At 46.3% G+C, this 19,610-nt stretch overlaps 3 protein-coding genes across 11 annotated transcripts in view; 1 reads left to right on the forward strand and 2 right to left on the reverse strand.

The window, feature by feature from the left end:
* The window catches only part of LOC310701187 (uncharacterized protein), a 267,686-nt gene that overhangs the window by 230,867 nt on the left and 17,209 nt on the right, over nucleotides 1-19,610 (reverse strand). The gene's annotated exons all lie outside the window — the stretch shown is intronic.
* LOC310701815 (uncharacterized protein) lies at nucleotides 3,024-8,887 on the reverse strand. 4 transcript variants are annotated; one of them, XM_083493216.1, is made up of 3 exons: nucleotides 8,301-8,887; nucleotides 7,193-7,331; nucleotides 3,024-5,605 (listed from the first exon to the last, which is right to left on the reverse strand). In XM_083493216.1, exon 3 carries the CDS (start codon nucleotides 5,431-5,433, stop codon nucleotides 4,435-4,437), a length of 999 nt encoding a protein of 332 aa, XP_083349342.1. In that variant the 5' UTR covers nucleotides 5,434-5,605; nucleotides 7,193-7,331; nucleotides 8,301-8,887; the 3' UTR covers nucleotides 3,024-4,434. The 4 variants fall into 4 exon arrangements, with proteins under 4 accessions (XP_083349342.1, XP_083349343.1, XP_083349341.1 ...); XM_083493217.1 differs by lacking the exon at nucleotides 8,301-8,887 and adding an exon at nucleotides 8,144-8,265; XM_083493215.1 differs by lacking the exon at nucleotides 7,193-7,331.
* LOC310701115 (uncharacterized protein) lies at nucleotides 8,985-18,821 on the forward strand. Of its 6 annotated transcripts, none has more exons than XM_083491407.1 (5): nucleotides 8,985-9,100; nucleotides 13,089-13,254; nucleotides 13,439-13,583; nucleotides 13,939-14,016; nucleotides 15,574-18,821. In XM_083491407.1, exons 1-5 carry the CDS (start codon nucleotides 9,000-9,002, stop codon nucleotides 17,964-17,966), a joined length of 2,883 nt encoding a protein of 960 aa, XP_083347533.1. In that variant the 5' UTR covers nucleotides 8,985-8,999; the 3' UTR covers nucleotides 17,967-18,821. The 6 variants fall into 6 exon arrangements, with proteins under 6 accessions (XP_083347533.1, XP_083347536.1, XP_083347534.1 ...); XM_083491410.1 differs by having other exon boundaries at nucleotides 13,176-13,254; XM_083491408.1 differs by having other exon boundaries at nucleotides 8,985-9,094.

Below are 19,610 nucleotides of genomic sequence, written 5' to 3' on the forward strand. Positions count from 1 at the left end.
GTATATTCTGTGTGCTTATATGGTGGGTGTAAACACCCCCCAAACTATTTCTGAAATACAGTTATTACTTTAACCCAGGGGTCAGCAAACTTTTTCAGGACGGGGTTGGTCCACTGCCCCTCAGACCTTGTGGGGGGCCGAACCCACCACCACCTTAAAGCACCCCCCTCCCAAAAGGCCCCCCCACCTATGCCACTCATGCCGCAGCGGCTGACACTGCCTCGGCTTCGGCAGTGTCAGCGTCCTCTGTCTCAGTGGGGCACAGAGCCCAAGCTGCTGGCCGCCTCAGCGGGAAGGAAGGGGCGGCACCCAGAGGCATATGCAGCTTTTGATTGGCTGAAGGAACCTCCTGCAGCCAATCAGAAGCTGTGCCGCGTCACGGAAGTCAGTCTCCACGCGGCAAGGCCTCTACGCCACGCCTGTTTAGTGTGGGGACTGACCGAGCGGGCAGCAGGGTCCACAAGGTTCGTGGGCCGGATTAATGAGCCCAGTGGGCCGCATCCAGCCCGCGGGCCTTAGTTTGACGACCTCTGCTTTAACCAAATGATAAGGTGACACAGTAATCTAAGTCACTTCTGTCACTGATTATAGAATTGGGAGGGACACTAGTCCAACTCCCTGCAATGCAGGAATCTTAACTAAAGCATCCCTGAGAGATGGACCTTAACCTCTGCTCAGAAACTTCAAAAGAAAGTGTCCACAACCTCCTGAGGGAGTCTGTTCCACTGTTGAACAGCTCTTACTGCCAGAAAGTTTTTCCTAATGTTTAGTCAGAATCTCCTTTCTTGTAACTTGGAAGTCACAGGTGAAGTGAAGGCATGAGGCAGGAGTTGGTAATGTAGGTGAGCTGTGCACAGGCAAGCTGCCAGCTAGCTCTGCTAAGGCTCTTTTTATTGGCACAATATGCAAAACCAGTCAGATACATTTTGGACTGTGACCTTTACACATCCCGAGATTGAGGGGTTGTACAAAGTTATTTTGGCACCTGTTTCCACCGTGTCATTCTCCCCTTGCACAATGTATAATGAAGGAGACAAAGGTCACAGACAGGGCACGGCAGACCACTGAGAAAGCCAAAGCTTAGATAGAGGGTATGATGTTCAGACAGCTGTGGTTTGTCTGCAGGCGGAAGTGTGTTCCACACCGGGCGGGTGGAAGTGTGCTCCTACCCTCCATCTTCCAAGGGGCAGCCTTTAGATATCTGAAGAATACTCGTACGTGCCGTCTTCTCTCCCCCCCCCTCCCCCTGCCCCTCCCCCCTCCCCTCCCCCGGCTTGGCCTTAAGATCCTTTAAAGTCTGCACATTTTCCAGCCTGTCAGTACCCTCAAATTGTGGCACCAAGAACTAGACACCGTACTCCAGGTGCGGTCTGACCAAGGCAGAACACAGAGGGACTAGGACTTTTCTTGATCAGGACGCTAGACTTCTGTTGATGCATCCGAGAACAGCATTAGCTTTTTTTGCTGCTGCATCACACTGTTGACTCATGTTAAGCTTGTGTACTACGACCACTGGATCCTGTTCACGTGTGAAACTGGCAAGTTAAGATAGCCACGGGCAACTTATACCCTCCAGTAGCGATGCCTCATTGCATCAGGATGCATATGGTTGCATCAGGAAGATTTTGGGCAGCATGTGACAGGACATTCTCAAACAAATATGTGCTCTTTTTATTTTATCACGGCTGAGGACCCTCATACCTACAGGACTGCCTCTCCCAGTATGCCCCATGGAGGACCTTAAGGTCCATAAATAGCAACACCCTAGAGGTCCCGGGCCCTAAGGAGGTCAGATTAGCCTCAACCAGAGCCAGGGTCTTTTCAACACTGGCTCCTGCCTGGTGGAACGCTCTGCCTCATGAGACCAGGGCCCTGCGGGATCTGATTTCTTTCCGCAGGGCCTGCAAGACAGAGTTTTTCTGCCTGGCCTTTGGCTTGGAGCCAATTTGATTCCCTCCCCCTCTTTCTTTTTTCTTTTCTCCTCCTATGATGAGGCTGCATTTTAATGTTTTAATGTTGTATTTTAATCTTGTTTTTAAGTTGTATTCATTCAACTTGTTTTTATTATTGGTTGTTAGCCGCCCTGAGCCCGGCCTTAGCTGGAGAGGGCAGGGTATAAATAAAATTTATTATTATATTAAATTTATTAATTTCTTTGCCCATAGATCTCAGGGTAGCTCACAACATCATAATACAAGAAAAAACAAACAAAAAATACATCATAAAAACAAGAGCAATAAACACCCCGCTAACCAATAACCCTCCCTCCCCCCACCCCACTTGCGGGTTGCAGCATTGACCACACTGGCTTGGTCAGGTACACAGAATGGAAGATGTTAGGACCCCCAAGAGCCACCCACACGCTCCACGGGGCTCGGAGCGCTGAGCAGAGCCTCCCGCCTGCATTCGCTCCATAAGACGTACACGCATTTACCCTTACTTTTTAGGAGGGGAAAAGTGCGTCTTATACAGCGAAAAATATGGTAAAAGAATGAGAGAGGATGTTGCGGGGGCTTCCCCCCCCCCCCAGCATTAAGGAAGAAAGGAGTGGGTGGGAGGGGCAAGACAAGATGGGTGAAAGGGGGTGAAGAGAAAAATTAATCTAAAATAAAAAGCAAACTGGGGATGCGGAAGATGAAGGCTGCCTGTTTTGTCTCTTCACGCCACTTACCATATTAAAAGTCCAATGGGGAGAGCTGGGTGAGGGGCTACAAAGGAGAGAAGGGGGAAAATTGGATCAGGCAGGCAGGCTTTCTCTCTCTATATATTTTTTATTTGATTTTCCAAATAAAAATTTATAGCAAAACCGAATACATATCCATACAGAGATTTTTTTTTTAATCTCAAGACTTCCCCCCAATGCTATTGTCAACATTTTCAACTGCATATCATTTCATGTTTCGTATCCTTATTGTCCATTGTATTTGTTACATTACAAATGAGATTAAAATTCTGCTAATGTTTTCTTCTGGTTACGGTAGTCTCTTAAGTAAATTATAAATTTTCGCCATTCTTTCTTGATGTTTTTGTCTTTTTGGTCCCTGACCTTTCCGGTCAGTTTTGCTATTTCAGTGTAGTCTAACAACTCGGTTCGCCATTCTTCTCTCGTAGGGACTCTTTTTTCTTTCAATCTCTGGGCTAATAGCATCTGTACTGCTGTTTTCACATACATGAAGAGCCTTTTCTGTTCCTTTGGAATGTCGGAACCTACAATTCCTAATAAGAAGGCTTCTAGGTGTGCTTTTTTATACAAAAGTTGTTTTAAACATTTTTTTTCCAGTTCGTTATATATCATTTCCCATAAAGACTTTATTACCTTACACAACCACCACGTATGATAAAAGGTACCTTCTTTTTCTTTACACTCCCAGCACATATTTGTATTTGTTCTATACATTTTTGGTAGCTTAAAGGTAAAGGTAAAGGGAACCCTGACCGTTAGGTCCAGTTGCAGACGACTCTGAGGTTGCGGCGCTCATCTCGCTTTACTGGCCAAGGGAGCCGGCGTACAGCTTCTGGGTCATGTGGCCAGCATGACTAAGCCACTTCTGGCAAACCAGAGCAGCACATGGAAACACTGTTTACCTTCCCACCGGAGCGGTACCTATTTATCTACTTGCACTTTGATGTGCTTTCAAACTGCTAGGTTGGCAGGAGCAGGGACTGAGCAACGGGAGCTCACCCCGTCGCGGGGATTTGAACCACCGACCTTTTGATCAGCAAGCCCTAGGCTCTGTGGTTTAGACCACAGCGTCACCCGCATCCCTTTTTGGTAGCTTACTAGGAGTCAAATAGCACAGGTACATCATTCTCATATAATTTTCTTTCAGCGTCAACATGCCGTGAATTTCAGATCTGTTTTCCATAATCTTTCCAAAAATGCAACCTGAATGTTATGCCTTTCTCCCCCCCTTCCTTCCTCCCTCTCTCTGTCTCTCTCCTCAGCCCACCATTATTCACATCAACAGATTCACACTCCCCCCACTATCTAAGAGTACATTACATATTATTAAACTTATTGTTGTGAGACATTATTTTCATTATTTTAACACATATATGTATAGCTTTACATGGAAATACCAAATACATCAAATATACAGCATGCTTCCACCACCAATTTCCCCTTATAGGAGTCCGTGATGTCATGGGAAGAGCGAACTCTGAGGGTAATACTCTCAACACTCCATACAACTAAAAAGGTTTCTCCCGCATGAGAGGGCAAGGGGTATTTCATAAGCATTCAGTTATAACTGAAGTGCTTTCAGCACTCCATCCATTTAAACGGTTTCTTCTCTGTGAGTTTGTTGATGGTTTGCAAGGCTTCCACTCTTAGTGAAGCTCTTTCCACACTCCATACATTTAAATGGTTTCTCTCCTGTGTGAGTCTGACAATGTTTTGTAAGAGCACCACTCACTAAAGCACTCCAAACATTTTTAAGTTTTCTCCTCTGTGTGAGTTTGTTGGTGTTTTGTAAGACTTCCTTTATCACTAAAGCTCCTTCCACACTCCATACATTTAAATGGTTTCTCTCCTGTGTGGCTTTGTTGATGTATTCTAAAATGTCCACTTTGAGTGAAGCTCTTTCCACATTCCATACATTTAAATGGTTTCTCCCCTGTATGAGTTCGTAGATGTATATCGAGATTTCCACTATAACTGAAGCTCTTTCCACACTCCATACATTTAAATGGTTTCTCTCCTGTGTGGGTTACTTGATGTATTCTAAAATGTGCACTTTGACTGAAGCTCTTTCCACACTCTGTACATTTAAATGGTTTCTCCCCTGTGTGAGACCGTAGATGTAAATTAAGATTTCCACTATGAATGAAGCCTTTCCCACACTCCATACATGTAAATGGTTTTTCTCCCGTGTGTGTTCGCTGATGTGTTATAAGAGATCCACTATGACAGAAGGCCTTTCCACACTCCATACATACAAATGTCTTTTCTCCTGTGTGAGTTTGGATATGTGAATTAAGACTTCCACTATTAGTGAAGCACTTTTCACACTGTGTGCATTTAAACGGTTTCTCTCCTGTATGAGTTCGTTGATGTAAAGTAAGTTTTCCGCTACAACTGAAGCATTTCCCACACTGTGTACACTTAAATGGTTTCTCCCCTGTGTGGATTCGTTGATGTACAGTAAGGTTTCCACTATTATTGAAGCACCTTCCACACTCCAAACATTTATATGGTTTCTCCCCTGTGTGAATTCGTTGGTGTTTTTTACAGGCTCCATTATTACTGAAGCTCTTTCCACACTCTGAACATTTATATGGTTTCTCACCCGTGTGAGTTCGACGATGTACAGTAAGGTGCGAACTATGATTGAAGATCTTTCCACACTCCATACATTGAAATGGTTTCTTCTCAGTTTGAGTTTGACATTTTGCAAGAGTTCCATTACCACTTAAGCTCTTTCCACACTCCATGCCTTTAAATGGTTTCTCCGTTGTATGAGTTCATTGATGGGATAGCCATGCAAACTGACTGAAGCACATTCCACATGTCTAAATATTTTCTTCATCTGAACATTTTATTGGTTTTCCCCAATAAAATTGCAAGTGGCCCCTCAGAATTCTGAATGTCTTCTCTGTTGCCTTTCTGAGAGTGGGGTGGAAAGAAAATCTTGTTAGTGTTTCAAAGAAGAAAAAAAGAGAAGTTAACACACAGTAAGCCCAATTAGCACCTTTTCTTATTTTAACATCTCCTAGATCCTCTCCTCTCTATGTCTCCCTGAGGAAGACTAGTTAGTTCTGCCTGACCTTCTGCCCATATTGTAATATAGCAATATCTTAGTGGAAATTCCTTGTCCAGAACCCTCTCATTATCCTTCCTCCTTTGGGTTGGGTGGCCAAGGTCTCCCGGACGTACCATCTTTGCTCCAACAGGGAATATGTGTGGCACTGAAAATAGTTAATTTTAAAGATCACTTGTAAGGATGAAATGAATGAATATTATTTTGGAGGGAGGAGGTTCAAAGAAGAGATGTGTCCACTAGAAGAGATTAAAAACTTGTGCTTAAAGAGAAATCCCACCCACCAACTTTCTCACACGCCTCAGCGGTGATACTGGCAATCCTTGGCCTGCATATGAACATGCCCACATGCAAACCCTCCAGCAATGGGGATTGTCTATCATGACTTTGGGCTTTGGACTTTGGACTTCAAACCCACGAGACTGGGAATGTGAATACATCTATTATCTTTTGATGCTGATGGATTGTATCGCAGCTTGTAATTCACTCTACCAAAAATAAGAATATAGAAGCTTTCAATACAGTGGTTTGCTTTAGGATGAGAACAGAAATCGTGCGGTGGTGGCGCAGTGGCAGCGGGAGGTCCCATTATCTAAAGTGGTACCTTGGGTTAGGAACAGTTTCAGGTTAAGAAAGACCTCCATAACGAATTAAGTTCTTAACCTGAGGCACCACTGCCATGGGAGCATATTCACGCAGTGCTTTACCAGTTGCACTGGCTCCTGGTAAGGTTCAAGGTGCTGGTCTTGACCTTTAAAGCCCTTTGTGGCTTAGGGCCCTCGTATCTATGGGACCGCCTCTCCTGGTATGCCCAGGAGGACCTTAAGGTCCATGAACAACCATAGTTTAGAGGTCCTGGGCCCTAAGGAAGTCAGACTATCCTCCACCAGCGCCAGGGCCTTTTCAGTGATGGCTCCGACCTGGTGGATTGCCCTGCCCCATGAGACCAGAGCCCTACAGGATTTAACTTCCTTCCACAGGGCCTGTAAGACAGAGCAAGTCCGTCTGGCTTTCAATTTGAACCTGGCCTGATCTTTTGTTCCTCTTCCTTCCCTCCCCTTTTTATGAAGATTACCCGCTCTGGGATCCCACAGCTAATTCTCCCCTGGTCTCCTCACTGGCCCAAATAGGACTAATGAAGCCAGCTAGCCCTGGTGATCATCTAATGTTTATTTCCCCTAAATTGATTTTTGAATTTTATTGTTATTCATGTTTTTATACTGTATTTTATGCTACTTTTATAATTAAGTGTTTTAAATTTGTTGTAAGCTGTCCTGAGCCTGAATTTTGAACCGGGAAGGGTGGGTTATAAATATATTATTATTATATAAATCCAAAAGCATTTTCATAGCGTCCTCCACCCATATTTTTGGACTGGTGCCCAACAGGATCAATGATCAGTTGTGCAGTGGAAAGTGAACATTGCTACTGACCGTGATAGGTTCCTTCTCTGCAGGGAGGAAGGGGGTCCCTTGTGGTGTGTCAACATCCCCCTCCCCCCTGCAGTAAGTCAAACTTTCTAGATGGGCAAGATGACCCCCTTGCCAGCTCAATTTGTGCTTAAGCAGGTAACTGTATAGCAAGAACAAAAGAACTGGAAGAAAAAGGAAGACAACTTCTTAGGATAAGGAACTCAGTGGTCCCACAGTGGGGCATATTATTTTGGACAACTTCCTAAAGGTCCCTGTAAGGTAGTCCAGGTAAAGAAGAGAAGAAAACCCAGGTAAGGGAGGAAGAGTAAGAAAAGCAGGTGGGACAGGGAGGCCCCTGAGCCTCAATGTGCGTGTAACCCTCAGCTCTTGGTTCAATGGTCTCCGTCACAGAAAGGAAAAATGCAATTGGTGGAGGAGTGGAATGGGGAAGCAAATGCAAGAACAAAGGAAATTCTGTTCCCAAAAATGCCGTTCCACCTACTGGCAATGCTGGGCTTAGCTCTCTCTCCCCCTATGGCTCCCTCAGCCCCCCAACTTCCTCTGCCCTCCTCTCTCCGTCCCCTTGGCGCAGCTCACCCCTCGCCCTGCGCCCCGAACAGCAGGTAAAACTCTCCATCCGGAGGGGCCTCGCATGAGGGGGGGGGGTCTCTCTCCTGGTCTCCCTCGCTTCTTTTAAGCCTTGCACGGACTCCCTTCTCTCCATCTCTCCTGCCAAAAGGACCCGACACGCGCGGAGACCCTGGGGATCTCCTGCCAGGTTTGGGACCTCGGCTCGGACCCCAGCAGGGCAGGTGAGCATCCCTTGGTCCCCTTGTGCAATGGAATCCCTGCGGGGGTTTCCTCTGGAGTAAGACGTCGTGCACCCCACACCGCGCGGCACATAGTGAATTTGAAAGTGGGGGCGATCTCTTCTTGGTGGTGGTGGTGGGGGGCTTCAAATGCAATGCAAACCTTGCAGGTGTTGAGTCCCCACTTTGCAGCTGGGATGCATAGGTCTGGGCCCCTGCCGATGGGTCCCAGGAACGGCTCTTGTGGGGTGGGTGTGTGGGGGGGTCTTCTTTCCCTCTCCCCCTCTCATCATCCCTCCCACCCCAGGCTGCGTCTTTACCTCTTTGCCCTCTCCTGCCGCTTGCCTCCCTAAATCGTTAATCCAGTTTCCATTCCTGCAATAAAAAGGGAGGGGGCGTTTTCCTCCACCGACACACCCCTCCTCCCTTTTCTAAAACCTCCCGCCTCTGGAGGGACTCCTATTGCCTTTGTCTTGAAACTTCCGACACGTTGAGTAGCAACACTTCGGGTTCCCCTTTGAACGCGCGGGCCCATAGAACTATAGTGACAGAGCAGCCCCCGCCTGCATTTCAGGATCCTGATGCGAGTCAGGCTTGTGCAAAATATGCATAGGGGAGGGAAGCTGTACAACTTTCATCCATCGGAGTTTTTTTTTCAAAGGAGGGGGGTTCTTTCCCTGTCGAGGACTGAACCTGGCGTCTCCTTTTGCATGCAAAGCATTGAATCTGAGACCTTCTGCATGCAAAGCAGCTGTCCTGCGCCTCTCCATACAACTTCATACACCCCCCTTTTTTAAAAAAAGTGTGCATTATAACGCCACTGGGCTACCCTTTAGGGTTGTCGTAAATTACTGCCGCTGCCGGAGATTGAACCTTGCACCTTCTTGCAAAATAAAGGGGATTACAGAGCTTGTTTGCAGCAGGGAAGGGAATTTCTGCTTGCAGGGAGGAGAGAGGGAACCTCCTGCCACTCAACCCCTCCATCTGGGCCAACGAGCTCCGCTTCCTAGAGAGGCAGGATGTTTTGGAGTCGGGGGGGGGGCAGTCTGGGAGGGGTCTCCGACCATATCCCCGGAAGAGAAGCAGCCGTGGAGAGGAGGAGTAGGAGTAGAAGGTGCGGGTAGGATTTGCATCTGCAAACAGCGCAGTTGGGGGGGGGGAGGAGGAGGGAAAGGGTTTTATTTGGGGGGGGGGGCGTGGGGAATGAGAGGAAAGCAAGGAATTGGCTCCCCCACCCTTTCCCTCTGGGCTAGCCTTTTGCAAGATCTTCGTCCTTGGAAGCAGGCGAAGACATTTTGGTGCAATCTGACCGGGACGCTGCAGAGCCGCCAGGTGACAGCTGCTCCCCCTCCCACAATGACCAACTCGCATTAAATATTATTATTATATATAACATAATCGATCGTAAATATTTCATTCGGGGTTTGTTCCTACGATGTTTTGTGCATCTTTGCACACTGAGCAGCGGGTTTGGACCCCCGCGCATTCTTGCTCAGAATTATGCAAATCCTGCTGAGCTCGGAGGGATTGCACCCCCCCCCCAGCCTGGCTAGCGATGCTCTGGCTTTGTCTTACAACCCCCCTACCTCCTGCCACCCCCTCATCACCCTATGACCCTTTCCTTCCTTCAGCCACTGCTCCTTCCAGGCTGCGGGGGGGGGGATGGGGGGGCAGGGAGGCTGCTGTTGTACAGTGGAAACATCTTGACAAGAATGGCATATAATATAATATAATTATAATAATATAATATAATATAATATAATATAATATAATATAATATAATAGTACAATTAAATTATTATATTATATTATATTTGTTATATATGTGTGTGTGTGTGTGTGTATATACACACATATCCTGCCCATCTGGCTGGGTTTCCCAGCCACACTGGGCGGCTTCCAACCAAATATTAAAAACAACACAGCGTCAGACATTAAAAACTTCCCTAAACAGTTCAGTTGTCTTTTAAAAGTAAAATACAGTGGTACCTCGGGTTAAGAACTTAATTCGTTCTGGAGGTCTGTTCTTAACCTGAAACTGTTCTTCACCTGAAGCACCACTTTAGCTAATGTGGCCTCCCGCTGCAGCCGCACCGCTGTTGCGCAATTTCTGTTCTCATCCTGAAGCAAAGTTCTTAACCCAAGGTTAACTATTTCTGGGTTAGCGGAGTCTGTATCCTGAAGCGTATGTAACCTGAAGAGTATGTAACCTGAAGTACCACTGTAGTTGTTTATTGCATCTGCTGGGAGGGCGTTCCACAGGGCAGGCGCCACTACCGAGAAGGCCCTCTGCCTGGTTCCCTGTAACTTCACTTCTCGCAGCGAGAGAACAGCCAGAAGGCCCACGGTGCTGGATCTCAGTGTCCGAGCTGAACGATGGGGGTGGAGACGCTCCTTCAGTTATACTGGACCGAGGCCATTTAGGGCTTTCAAGGTCAGCACCAACACTTTGAATTGTGCTCGGAAACGTACTGTTAGCCAATGTAGGTCTTTCAGGACCGGTGTTATGTGGTCTTGGCGGCTACTCCCAGTCACCAGTCTAGCTGCCACATTCTGGATTAATTGCAGTTTCCAAGTCACTTTCAAATGTAGCCCCACGTAGAGTGCATTTATTATTATTATTATTATTATTATTATTATTATTATTGGCTTTGGGAGCTTCCTTAGCAAGAAAGAGGCTGATGTGGGAAGGAGCCAAAAGGAATCAATGATACTTTTGGAGGGGGCGTTGAGGGGGGAGGCAAATGGGGAGGGGGTGCTGCACTGCTCTTGTTGTAAGGATAAAGGTTGGAGGACTTGGTGTGCCACTCTTGAAACATTTGCGGGACTTCCTCTCCATGAATGGCAAGGTTTTCTGTTACAGATAGGTAGCCGTGTTGGTCTGCCATAGTCAAAATAAAAAAATTCCTTCCAGTAGCACCTTAAAGACCAACTAAGTTAGTTCTTGGTATGAGCTTTCGTGTGCATGCACACTTCTTCAGATACACTGGAGAAGGTTTTCTGTTGTTATTACTGCCAATTGCCTGCTTCCATGGGTCCCCTCCTTTGGTCACTAGAAGAAAGGGCACTTTTCACTTGCTTGCACTCTCAGTTCCCTCTTTCCCTTCTGTCTCTCCTCTCTGTATATCATTCCTCAATCTTGGACATCTCTGGGTATGTGAGAGAGAGATAGCTTGGAAATGTTTGCATTTTTGCCTTGCATGTATAATATCAATCTTGCTATTATTTTCTATGTGCTCCATCAAAATAGAGGCGGGTTTGAAACTGTGTTCAGGAGGGATGCCCTGCAGCCTATTTTGACACCCCCCCAGTTATTTCTCATCCTGTTCCACCTCACTCTGCTGGAATATTAAAACAGTTCACACACACCGACGCTCTTAGACTGCACTGGCTCCCGGTGGAGTACAGGGTCAGGTTTAAGGTGCTGGTTTTGACCTTTAAAGCGCTGTGCAGCCTAGTACCCACATACCTACGGGACCGCCTCTCCTGGTATTCCCCGCAGAGGACCTTAAGGTCCACAAATAACAACACTTTGGTGGTCTCAAGGAGGTTAGATTGGTTTCAACCAGGGCCAGGGCCTTTTCAGTACTGGCCCCAACGTGGTGGAACCCTCTGTCACAAGAGACTAGGGCCCTGCGGGACTTGACATCTTTCCGCAGGGCCTGCAAGACAGAGCTGTTCCGCCTGGCCTTTGGTTTGGACTCGGTCTGACCCTTATGTTTCCCTCCCCTTATGGTCTTGATTTATCAGCTATTTTATAATGAGGCTGCATTTTAAATTGCATTTTAACCTATATTTTAAATTTTCTCCCTCTCTTTCCCCCCTATTATGTTTTTACTGCGATTTTATTTTATTGGTGTTAGCCACCCTGAGCCCGGCTCTGGCAGGGGAGGGCGGGGTATAAATAAAATTTATTATTATTAGAAGAAGCCCTGGAGGGCCATAAGTCACTAATCTTCCTATCTCTGCCCCACAAACTACATTTCATGTTTGAGCTGAGATGGAGATGCCCTCCAGATGTCAGCTTTCTTCCAACCAGGGAGTCTTGTCAGTATTTTAGGGCTTTTCTTTATTTATAAATGTGTCAAAAGGTCAGAAAGGGGATATCCTGGATGGCTGTTTTGAAGCAAGCAATAAGGTCCACCCAGCTCTACCTCTCTTTCAAATCAGAACCAGTGAAGGCGGTGAAGGTTCTGTGTGAGTGTTTGGAGGCGGTTGGAGGATGGATGGCGGCTAACAGATTGAGGTTGAATCCTGACAAGTCAGAAGGACTGTTTTGGGGGGATGGGGTGGGCGGGTGTGGGGGACTCCCTGGTCCTGAATGGGGTAACTATGCCCCTGAAGGACCAGGTGCGCAGCCTGGGAGTCATTCTGGACTTACATCTGTCCATGGAGGTGCAGGTTCATTCTGTGTCCAGGGCAGCTGTCTACCAGCTCCACCTGGTACGCAGGCTAAGACCCTACCTGCCCGTGGACTGTCTCATGCATGTGGTGCATGCTCTAGTTATCTCCCGCTTGGATTACTGTAATGTGCTCTACGTAGGGCCACCTTTGAAGGTGACCTGGAAGCTGCAATTAATCCAGAATGCAGCAGCTAGACTGGTGACTGGGAGAGGCCGCCGGGACCACATAACACCGGTCCTGAGAGATCTGCATTGGCTCCCAGTATGTTTCCGAGCACGATTCAAAGTGTTGGTGCTGACCTTGAAAGCCCTAAACGGCCTCGGTCCTGTATACCTGAAGGAGCGACTCCACGCCCATCGTTCAGCCCGGACCCTGAGATCCAGCGCTGAGGACCTTCTGGTGGTTCCCTCCCTGCAAGAAGTGAGGTTACAGGGAACCAGAGAGGGCCTTCTCAGTAGTGGCGTCGGCCCTGTGGAACACCCTCCCACCAGATGTCAAGGAAAGAAACAGCTATCCTATCTTTAAAAGACATCTGAAGGCAGCCCTGTCTAGGGAAGCTTTTAATATTTAATTCTGTATTATGTGAGTTTTGCCGAGGTACTGACCATAATGCTTTCTGTGAAGCCTGATTAGGTAGCTTATAGCATTAGAAAGTTCCTGTATAAAGGATGGCATTGTTCCCATTCCCTGTCTCTCCCCTGCAGGGCCAGGGATGGCTTCTCTAGAGAGCTGCTTCCTGTTATGAAGTGTTCCCTTCAGGCCTCCTCATTCTCCTTCTCTCCGACCGGCAGCCTGATGGCCACAGAGACACCGTCTGGACCATCTCTTCTTACAGGTGCGGTGGGAAAAGGTGCCAGGCAGCTCCCTCAGGTAAGGAAACAGCATCGGGGAGGAAGGGAAGGTAGGAGTTGGTTGGGTATTATTTATGATTAACGATTGAATTTGCTAGTTGCTTTATCCTGCCCAGGGCCACCAAAAGCAACTGAGAACCAAGAAACCGAACAGACAGGGATGAGGGGGATCTAAGAGAAGTTGTCTTGGCTTCTTCTTCCAGGATCTGGTGACCTTCCAGGCCCTCTTGACCTTTGAGGAGGTGGCTGTGCATTTCACGGAGGAGGAGTGGGCTCTGCTGGATCCAGGCCAAAGAGCTCTGCACAAGGAAGTCATGGAGGAGAATTATGAGATGGTGGCCTCTCTAGGTAAGGATGAATTTTTATGCCTCTGGACTGCTAGACGTTGAAGGTGTCAAGCAGATTTGTGTATTTATTCATGCAGAGTAGGAATAATTTAAGAAGAATAGCCCGCTTGGATCCCCATTTTTGCAGATGTACCCTACAATATTTGCAGCTTTGTTCTCTGAAGAAGCATCCATATATTCACACAAACGCCCCTTGTGACAGTGGGGACCACAAGGCCCTCTCCTGCTCATGTCTTTATAGGATCCGGATATGGCAATACTTCCTCTTTGCCTTTGTCGACGTAGATACGGATTGATTTGAAATGACTGAGAGTTTTGTGCTCCAAAGTAGCCAATAATATCTCTTTCCTTGGCAGAATCAGACCTCAGTTCCTGTTGGGAAGAAGGACAAGATCCATTCCTCCAGGACCCCAAAGAAGGGGAGACCTCAGCAGGTACCAGTGTTGGGAGGGGGCCCTTTTGCTCCAGGAAGAGAGGGAGGAGAACCTAATGCCTTTATGGTCTTCTTCACCATCCTCCTTGAGTGCTTTTTCCTGGCTGCTTTCTTTCCTTGAAATCTGATGGGGGTTTCTTGCTTGCCTAGATAGACGACAGAGAGGAGGATGTAGCAACTCTGCTCCTGTCCAAAGGTGCATTTGTTGTTACTCCCCCTTCTGCCCCTGGCCCCCACATAGCATGAACATGCACACCTGAAGCTGCAAAAAATTGACCATGTCTGGAAGACTTTGGGTCTGATCCAGCAGGACTATTCTTCTAGAGAGCAGAGGTGTCCTCCAGGCTGGTTTTCCCTTCCAATGTGCTGAGATATTCCCTCAAGTTCAAAATATCCACTATGGTTCCCTTGAATTGAAGTCAGTGTACAGTGAGATCCTCTTCACGGGTGTCAGGTGGATTCTGCTGGGTCCACGTGTCCCCTCTGCTATCACCACAGCAGGAGATTTAAGATCTTGCCTTTGCCTGCTTTTGGGAAGGGAGCCATGGCAGTAGTAGCACTAGGAGTGTCTGGGCATATTGTACAGTCATACCTCAGGTTAAAGATGCTTCGGGTTAAATCTTTTCAGGTTGCGTCTCGCGGTGACCCGGAAGTACCGGAAAGGGTTACTTCTGGGTTTCACCACTCGCGCAGACGCTCAAAATGACGTTACACGCATGTGCAGAAGCGGCGAATCGTGACCCATACACACTCACAGACGCAGGTTATGTTCTGCTCAGGTTGTGAACGGGGCTCCTGAACGGATCCCGTTCGCAACCAAAGGTACCACTGTACTCAGAATTAACTGGCCTTTTGGAAAGTATTTCCCAAACCAGAGTTCATCACATGGGTGAAAGGAGAAGATGTTAGGAAAACATTATTCAAGAAACAGATAAAAGTTCCTTTAGGCTTTAAAGAGGGTTACAGAATTTTCTTTAGTGTGTTGGGAGTGCCACTCTTGGCTTGCTTAGTGCAAATAAAGGAAGGAAATTGAGGCTGCAATTCTGCATGAGGAAAGCACACATAGAGACACACGCTGAGTTTATACCGTGCTGGAGAGATATAGTAGGCATGTAAATAGTTTGTATATATTTGTAACTGAAATGCTTGTGCAACAAGCAATATAGAAGCTCTTGACTGAGGAATTTGACTATGACTACTGTTCTTGTCAGGGACGTGGGTGGCGCTGTGGGTTAAACCACAGAGCCTAGGACTTGCTGATCAGAAGGTCGGCGGTTCGAATCCCCGCGACGGGGTGAGCTCCTGTTGCTCGGTCTCTGCTCCTGCCAACCTAGCAGTTTGAACCTAGCAGTCACAGCAGGTGGGAGGTGGAGCGGAAAGGGACCTTGAGATTGTAGTACATTCAGAAATTAACTTCAGATTCAGCTGGACAGGGAGAGAGAGGGAGGGGGACAAGCTTGAAAAAAGTATAAGCAAAGAACTGAGTTCAATGTGTATTGTGGGTCCCTGCTTCTGCCTTGCGATTTGAATGGCATTTTCTTTTTCTCGCTCAAAACAGGTAAAGGGCAGAAGAACGAGAATAATGAAGAGCCATCTGTGGGGTCATCAGGAAATGTGGAGTGTGAAACAGTGAAAGAGAAATTTGTAAATCAGCGATCACCCCAAAAGTGTGCAGGAACCATTTTGGAAAATGGGGAAAGGAAATCCTCCACTCCTCAGGACACTGATGTCCATGTCGAGCTGAATTCACATGAAGAATGCACAGGGAGCAGCAGTGTGGAGTGTGGAAAGAGCTCCAGTCAGAGTGGAATCTTCAGTTCACGTCATAGAACCCAAACAAGGGAGAAAGCATTTCAATGCATTGAGTGTGGAAAGAGGTTAAGTAGTGCCGGTAACCTTATTAAGCACAGAAAAACCCACACAGGAGAGAAGCCATTTAAATGCATGCAGTGTGGAAAGAGCTTCAGACAGAGTGGGAACCTGACTGCACATCAAAGAACCCACACAGGGGAGAAACCGTTTACATGCATGGTGTGTGGGAAGAGTTTCAGTCTCAAACACCATCTTACTTTACACCAAAGAACCCACACAGGGGAGAAACCACATACATGCATGGAGTGTGGAAAGAGCTTCTGTACCAGTAGTTTCCTTATTGTACATCAAAGAAAGCACACTGGGGAAAAACCATTTAAATGTACGGAGTGTGGAAAGAGCTTCAGCCAGAGTGGAAACCTTACTAAACATCAAAGAACCCACACTCAAGAGAAACCGTATAAATCCATGGTGTTTGGAAATAGTTTAAGCCCCAATTGTCAGCTTACTTTGCATCAAGAAAACCACACAGAGGAGAAACCATTTAAATGCATGGAGTGTGGAAAGAGCTTCAGTCGTAGGAGTAAGCTTACTTTACATCTAAGAACCCACACGGGGGAGAAACCATTTAAATGTATGGAGTGTGGAAAGAGCTTCAGCCAGAGCGGAAACCTAACTGCACATGAAAGAACACACACAGGGGTGAAACCATGTAAATCTGTGGTGTTTGGAAAGAGTTTTCGACTCAGTCATCATCTCAATTTACATCAGGGAGCCCACACTAGGGAAAAACTGCATAAATGCATGGAGTGTGGAAAGAGCTTTCGTGCAAGTAGCATCCTTATTGTGCATCAAAGAACCCACACTGGGGAGAAGCCATTTAAATGTACAGAGTGCGGAAAGAGCTTCAGCCAAAGTGGAAGCCTTACTGCACATCAAAGAACCCACACAGCAGAGAAACCATTTAAATGTATGGTGTGCGGAAAGAGTTTCACTTTCAATTACTACCTTACTTTACATCAAAGAACGCACAGTGGAGAGAAACCATTTAAATGTATGGAATGTGGAAAGAGCTTTCGTTGGAGAACTACACTTATTTTACATCAAAGAGCCCACACTGGAGAGAAACCATTTAAATGTATGGAGTGTGGAAAGAGCTTCAAACAGAGTGGAAGGCTTACCGCACATCAACTAACCCACACAACAGAGAAACCATTTAAATGTATAGTTTGTGGAAAAGGTTTCAGTGTCAATTACTACCTTACTTTGCATCAAAAAGCCCACATTGGGGATAAACCATATAAGTGTATGGAGTGTGGAAAGAGCTTCAGCCGGAGTACTACACTTATTGTACATCAAAGAACGCACACTGGGGAGAAACCATTTAAATGTTTGCAGTGTGGAAAGAGTTTCAGTCGACGGAGTACACTTACTGTACATCAAAGAACACACACCAGGGAGAAGCCCTTTAAATGTATGGAGTTTGAAAACAGAAGCTTTATAGAACATCATAAAACAGACCCTGGGGAGAAACCATTAGAATGTATGGAGTGTGGAAAGAACTTCCGTTGTAGAAGTGCCCTTACTTTACATCAAAGAACCCACACAGGGGAGAAACCATATGATTGCATGGAGTGTGGAAAGAGCTTCAGTCGTAGGAGTACACTTATTGTACATCAAAGAGGCCACACTGGTGAGAAACCATTTAAATGCATGGAGTGTGGAAAGTCCTTCAGGCATAGTGGAAGCCTTACTGCACATCAAAGAATACACACAGGGGAGAAACCTTTTAAGTGTGTGGAGTGTGGAAAGAGTTTTAGTCGAAGGACTACACTTAATATACATCAGAGAGCCCACACTGGGGAGAAACCATTTAAATGCGTAGAGTGTGGGAAAAGCTTCAATTGTAGGAGCGCACTTACTTCACATCAGAGAACCCACTCTGGAGAGAAACCATTAAAATGTATGGAGTGTGGAAAGAACATTCTGCGCACTACAGTTACCTTACATCAAAGAATCAACATTGGGGAGAAACCATTAAAGTGCATGGAGTGTGCAAAGAGCTTCAGTGAGAGTGATGACTTGACTGTATCCGGTATCCCACACATGGGAGAAGCCTTTCAAGTAAATGGAATGTGAAAACAGCTGCAGTGGGAGCAGCAAACTTAACTTCACGCAAGATAATTCACACAGAGAGAAAAACTAAGAAAATACATGGTATGTGAACAGCACTTCGTTAGCGACTGAAGCCATCACTTCACTGCACAGGGAGGAACCAAAGCAGGGAAGTAATTAAGAGTGTAGAAACAACCATCTTGTGGCACCTGAAAATGCATTATGATGTAAGGTTTCATTTTCCCTAAGAAAAAGAAGAAATTGCCAGCACTACAACTTTCAATTGCCCAAGGCAGTCTCCTCTTTCTGCCTAATGTTTGGCCCGGCACCTACTTTACACCTAGGAACCCATACCGGGCAGAAACCATTTAAATGTATGGAATGTGGAATGATCTTCAGCCAGAGTAGAAACTTCATTGCACATCAAAGAACCGTACACGGTAGAAACTGGTGTGAATCCCAGAGGTGGAGAAGCAGTGAAGACAAAGCTTAACCACTAAGTCCAATATTAAATGGTCTCTCCATTCTGAGAAATGTGATATAACTGACTGGATCCCCATGTACAGAAAGAGCCACAGGCCAGTTCTCCCAAAGAGAGGTGGCACCAGACCTTAAAATCTAAACTGGCATCCACAGTCACTGATGGACTTATTGTTAGTATCGTGTTTATGGAAGACAATCTTACTCGGCTACAAGTGATCGCCAAAGAAAGAAAGAGAAAGAAAAGAGTACACTAGGAATACTATATTGTTCGTGGGTAGGCTGTGATTAGTCCAGGTGCAGAGCTACAGTGCTCTGCTTTATTTTGTAATCAATTTAACCTGTTTTCTTGCTGGCACCCGGTCTTTTATTATAAATAAAGTTCACAATCTGACCACCTCTTCAGTTTGTTCTATTACTGAACCATTTTTGAATGCAACTTTTACTCTATTTAGAAGCACATAAAATATCAGCATAGAGGATGTTTAGATTAAAACAGCTGCAGGTGAGGCATTCATATTAGAACTATTGCTTTCTTTTCCCATATACAGATGTCCTACGAATCAGATTTCCTTTGATCCGAAAGAGAAATGTTGCCTCTGACAAATGTGGAGATAACCAAACATTTTGGATTCATATTACCAAATTCTCCTCTTAAAAGGGGAGATGGGCTACACATTTTGCCATTTTGGTAGCACCAACTCAGTCTCATAAAGGATGCTTAGTTTAAAGCAGTTGAATGTGTCACCTTGAGTGATTTATGGGGTGTCACACCACCCATAAAGCAGCTCTGAGACCGAGGAAGGCATGCAGGACGTAATGGAGGAAGAAGGGACAGTCCAGGTGAAAAACAGGTCAGTAGATTCTCCACTTTCCTCTGCCCCACTCTCATAGAACCAGGAGGAGCTTGAAAAGTGAAGAGTAGCTACGACTTCCGTAGTTTCAGGCTGTAACCCATTAGGGGAGGAGGGGAGGGCCCCCATTGTTGCTGCATGGTGAGCTCCCGTTCCTCTGTCCCAGCTTTTGCCAACCTGGCAGTTCGAAAGCATACCAGTGCAAGTAGATAAATAGGTACCACTGTGGTGGGAAGGCAAATGGTGTTTCCGTGTGCTCTGGCTTCCATTATGAAGTCCCATTGCACCAGAAGCGGTTTAGTCACGCTGGGCACATAACTCGGAAAAGCTGTCT

The sequence above is a fragment of the Podarcis liolepis genome (assembly GCF_965112155.1).
Source record: "Podarcis liolepis genome assembly, chromosome: 2".
In the NCBI taxonomy this organism is placed as follows: domain Eukaryota; kingdom Metazoa; phylum Chordata; class Lepidosauria; order Squamata; family Lacertidae; genus Podarcis; species Podarcis liolepis.

Coding starts and splice junctions, on each gene's coding strand:
- LOC310701815 (XM_083493215.1), bottom strand. CDS start 5,433: ATGGAGTGTGGAAAGAGCTTAAGTGGTAATGGAACTCTTGCAAAATGT.
- LOC310701115 (XM_083491407.1), top strand. CDS start 9,000: ATGTTTTGGAGTCGGGGGGGGGGCAGTCTGGGAGGGGTCTCCGACCAT. Junction 13,584..13,938: donor TGAGATGGTGGCCTCTCTAG/GTAAGGATGAAT, acceptor TTTCCTTGGCAG/AATCAGACCTCAGTTCCTGT. Junction 14,017..15,573: donor AGAAGGGGAGACCTCAGCAG/GTACCAGTGTTG, acceptor CGCTCAAAACAG/GTAAAGGGCAGAAGAACGAG.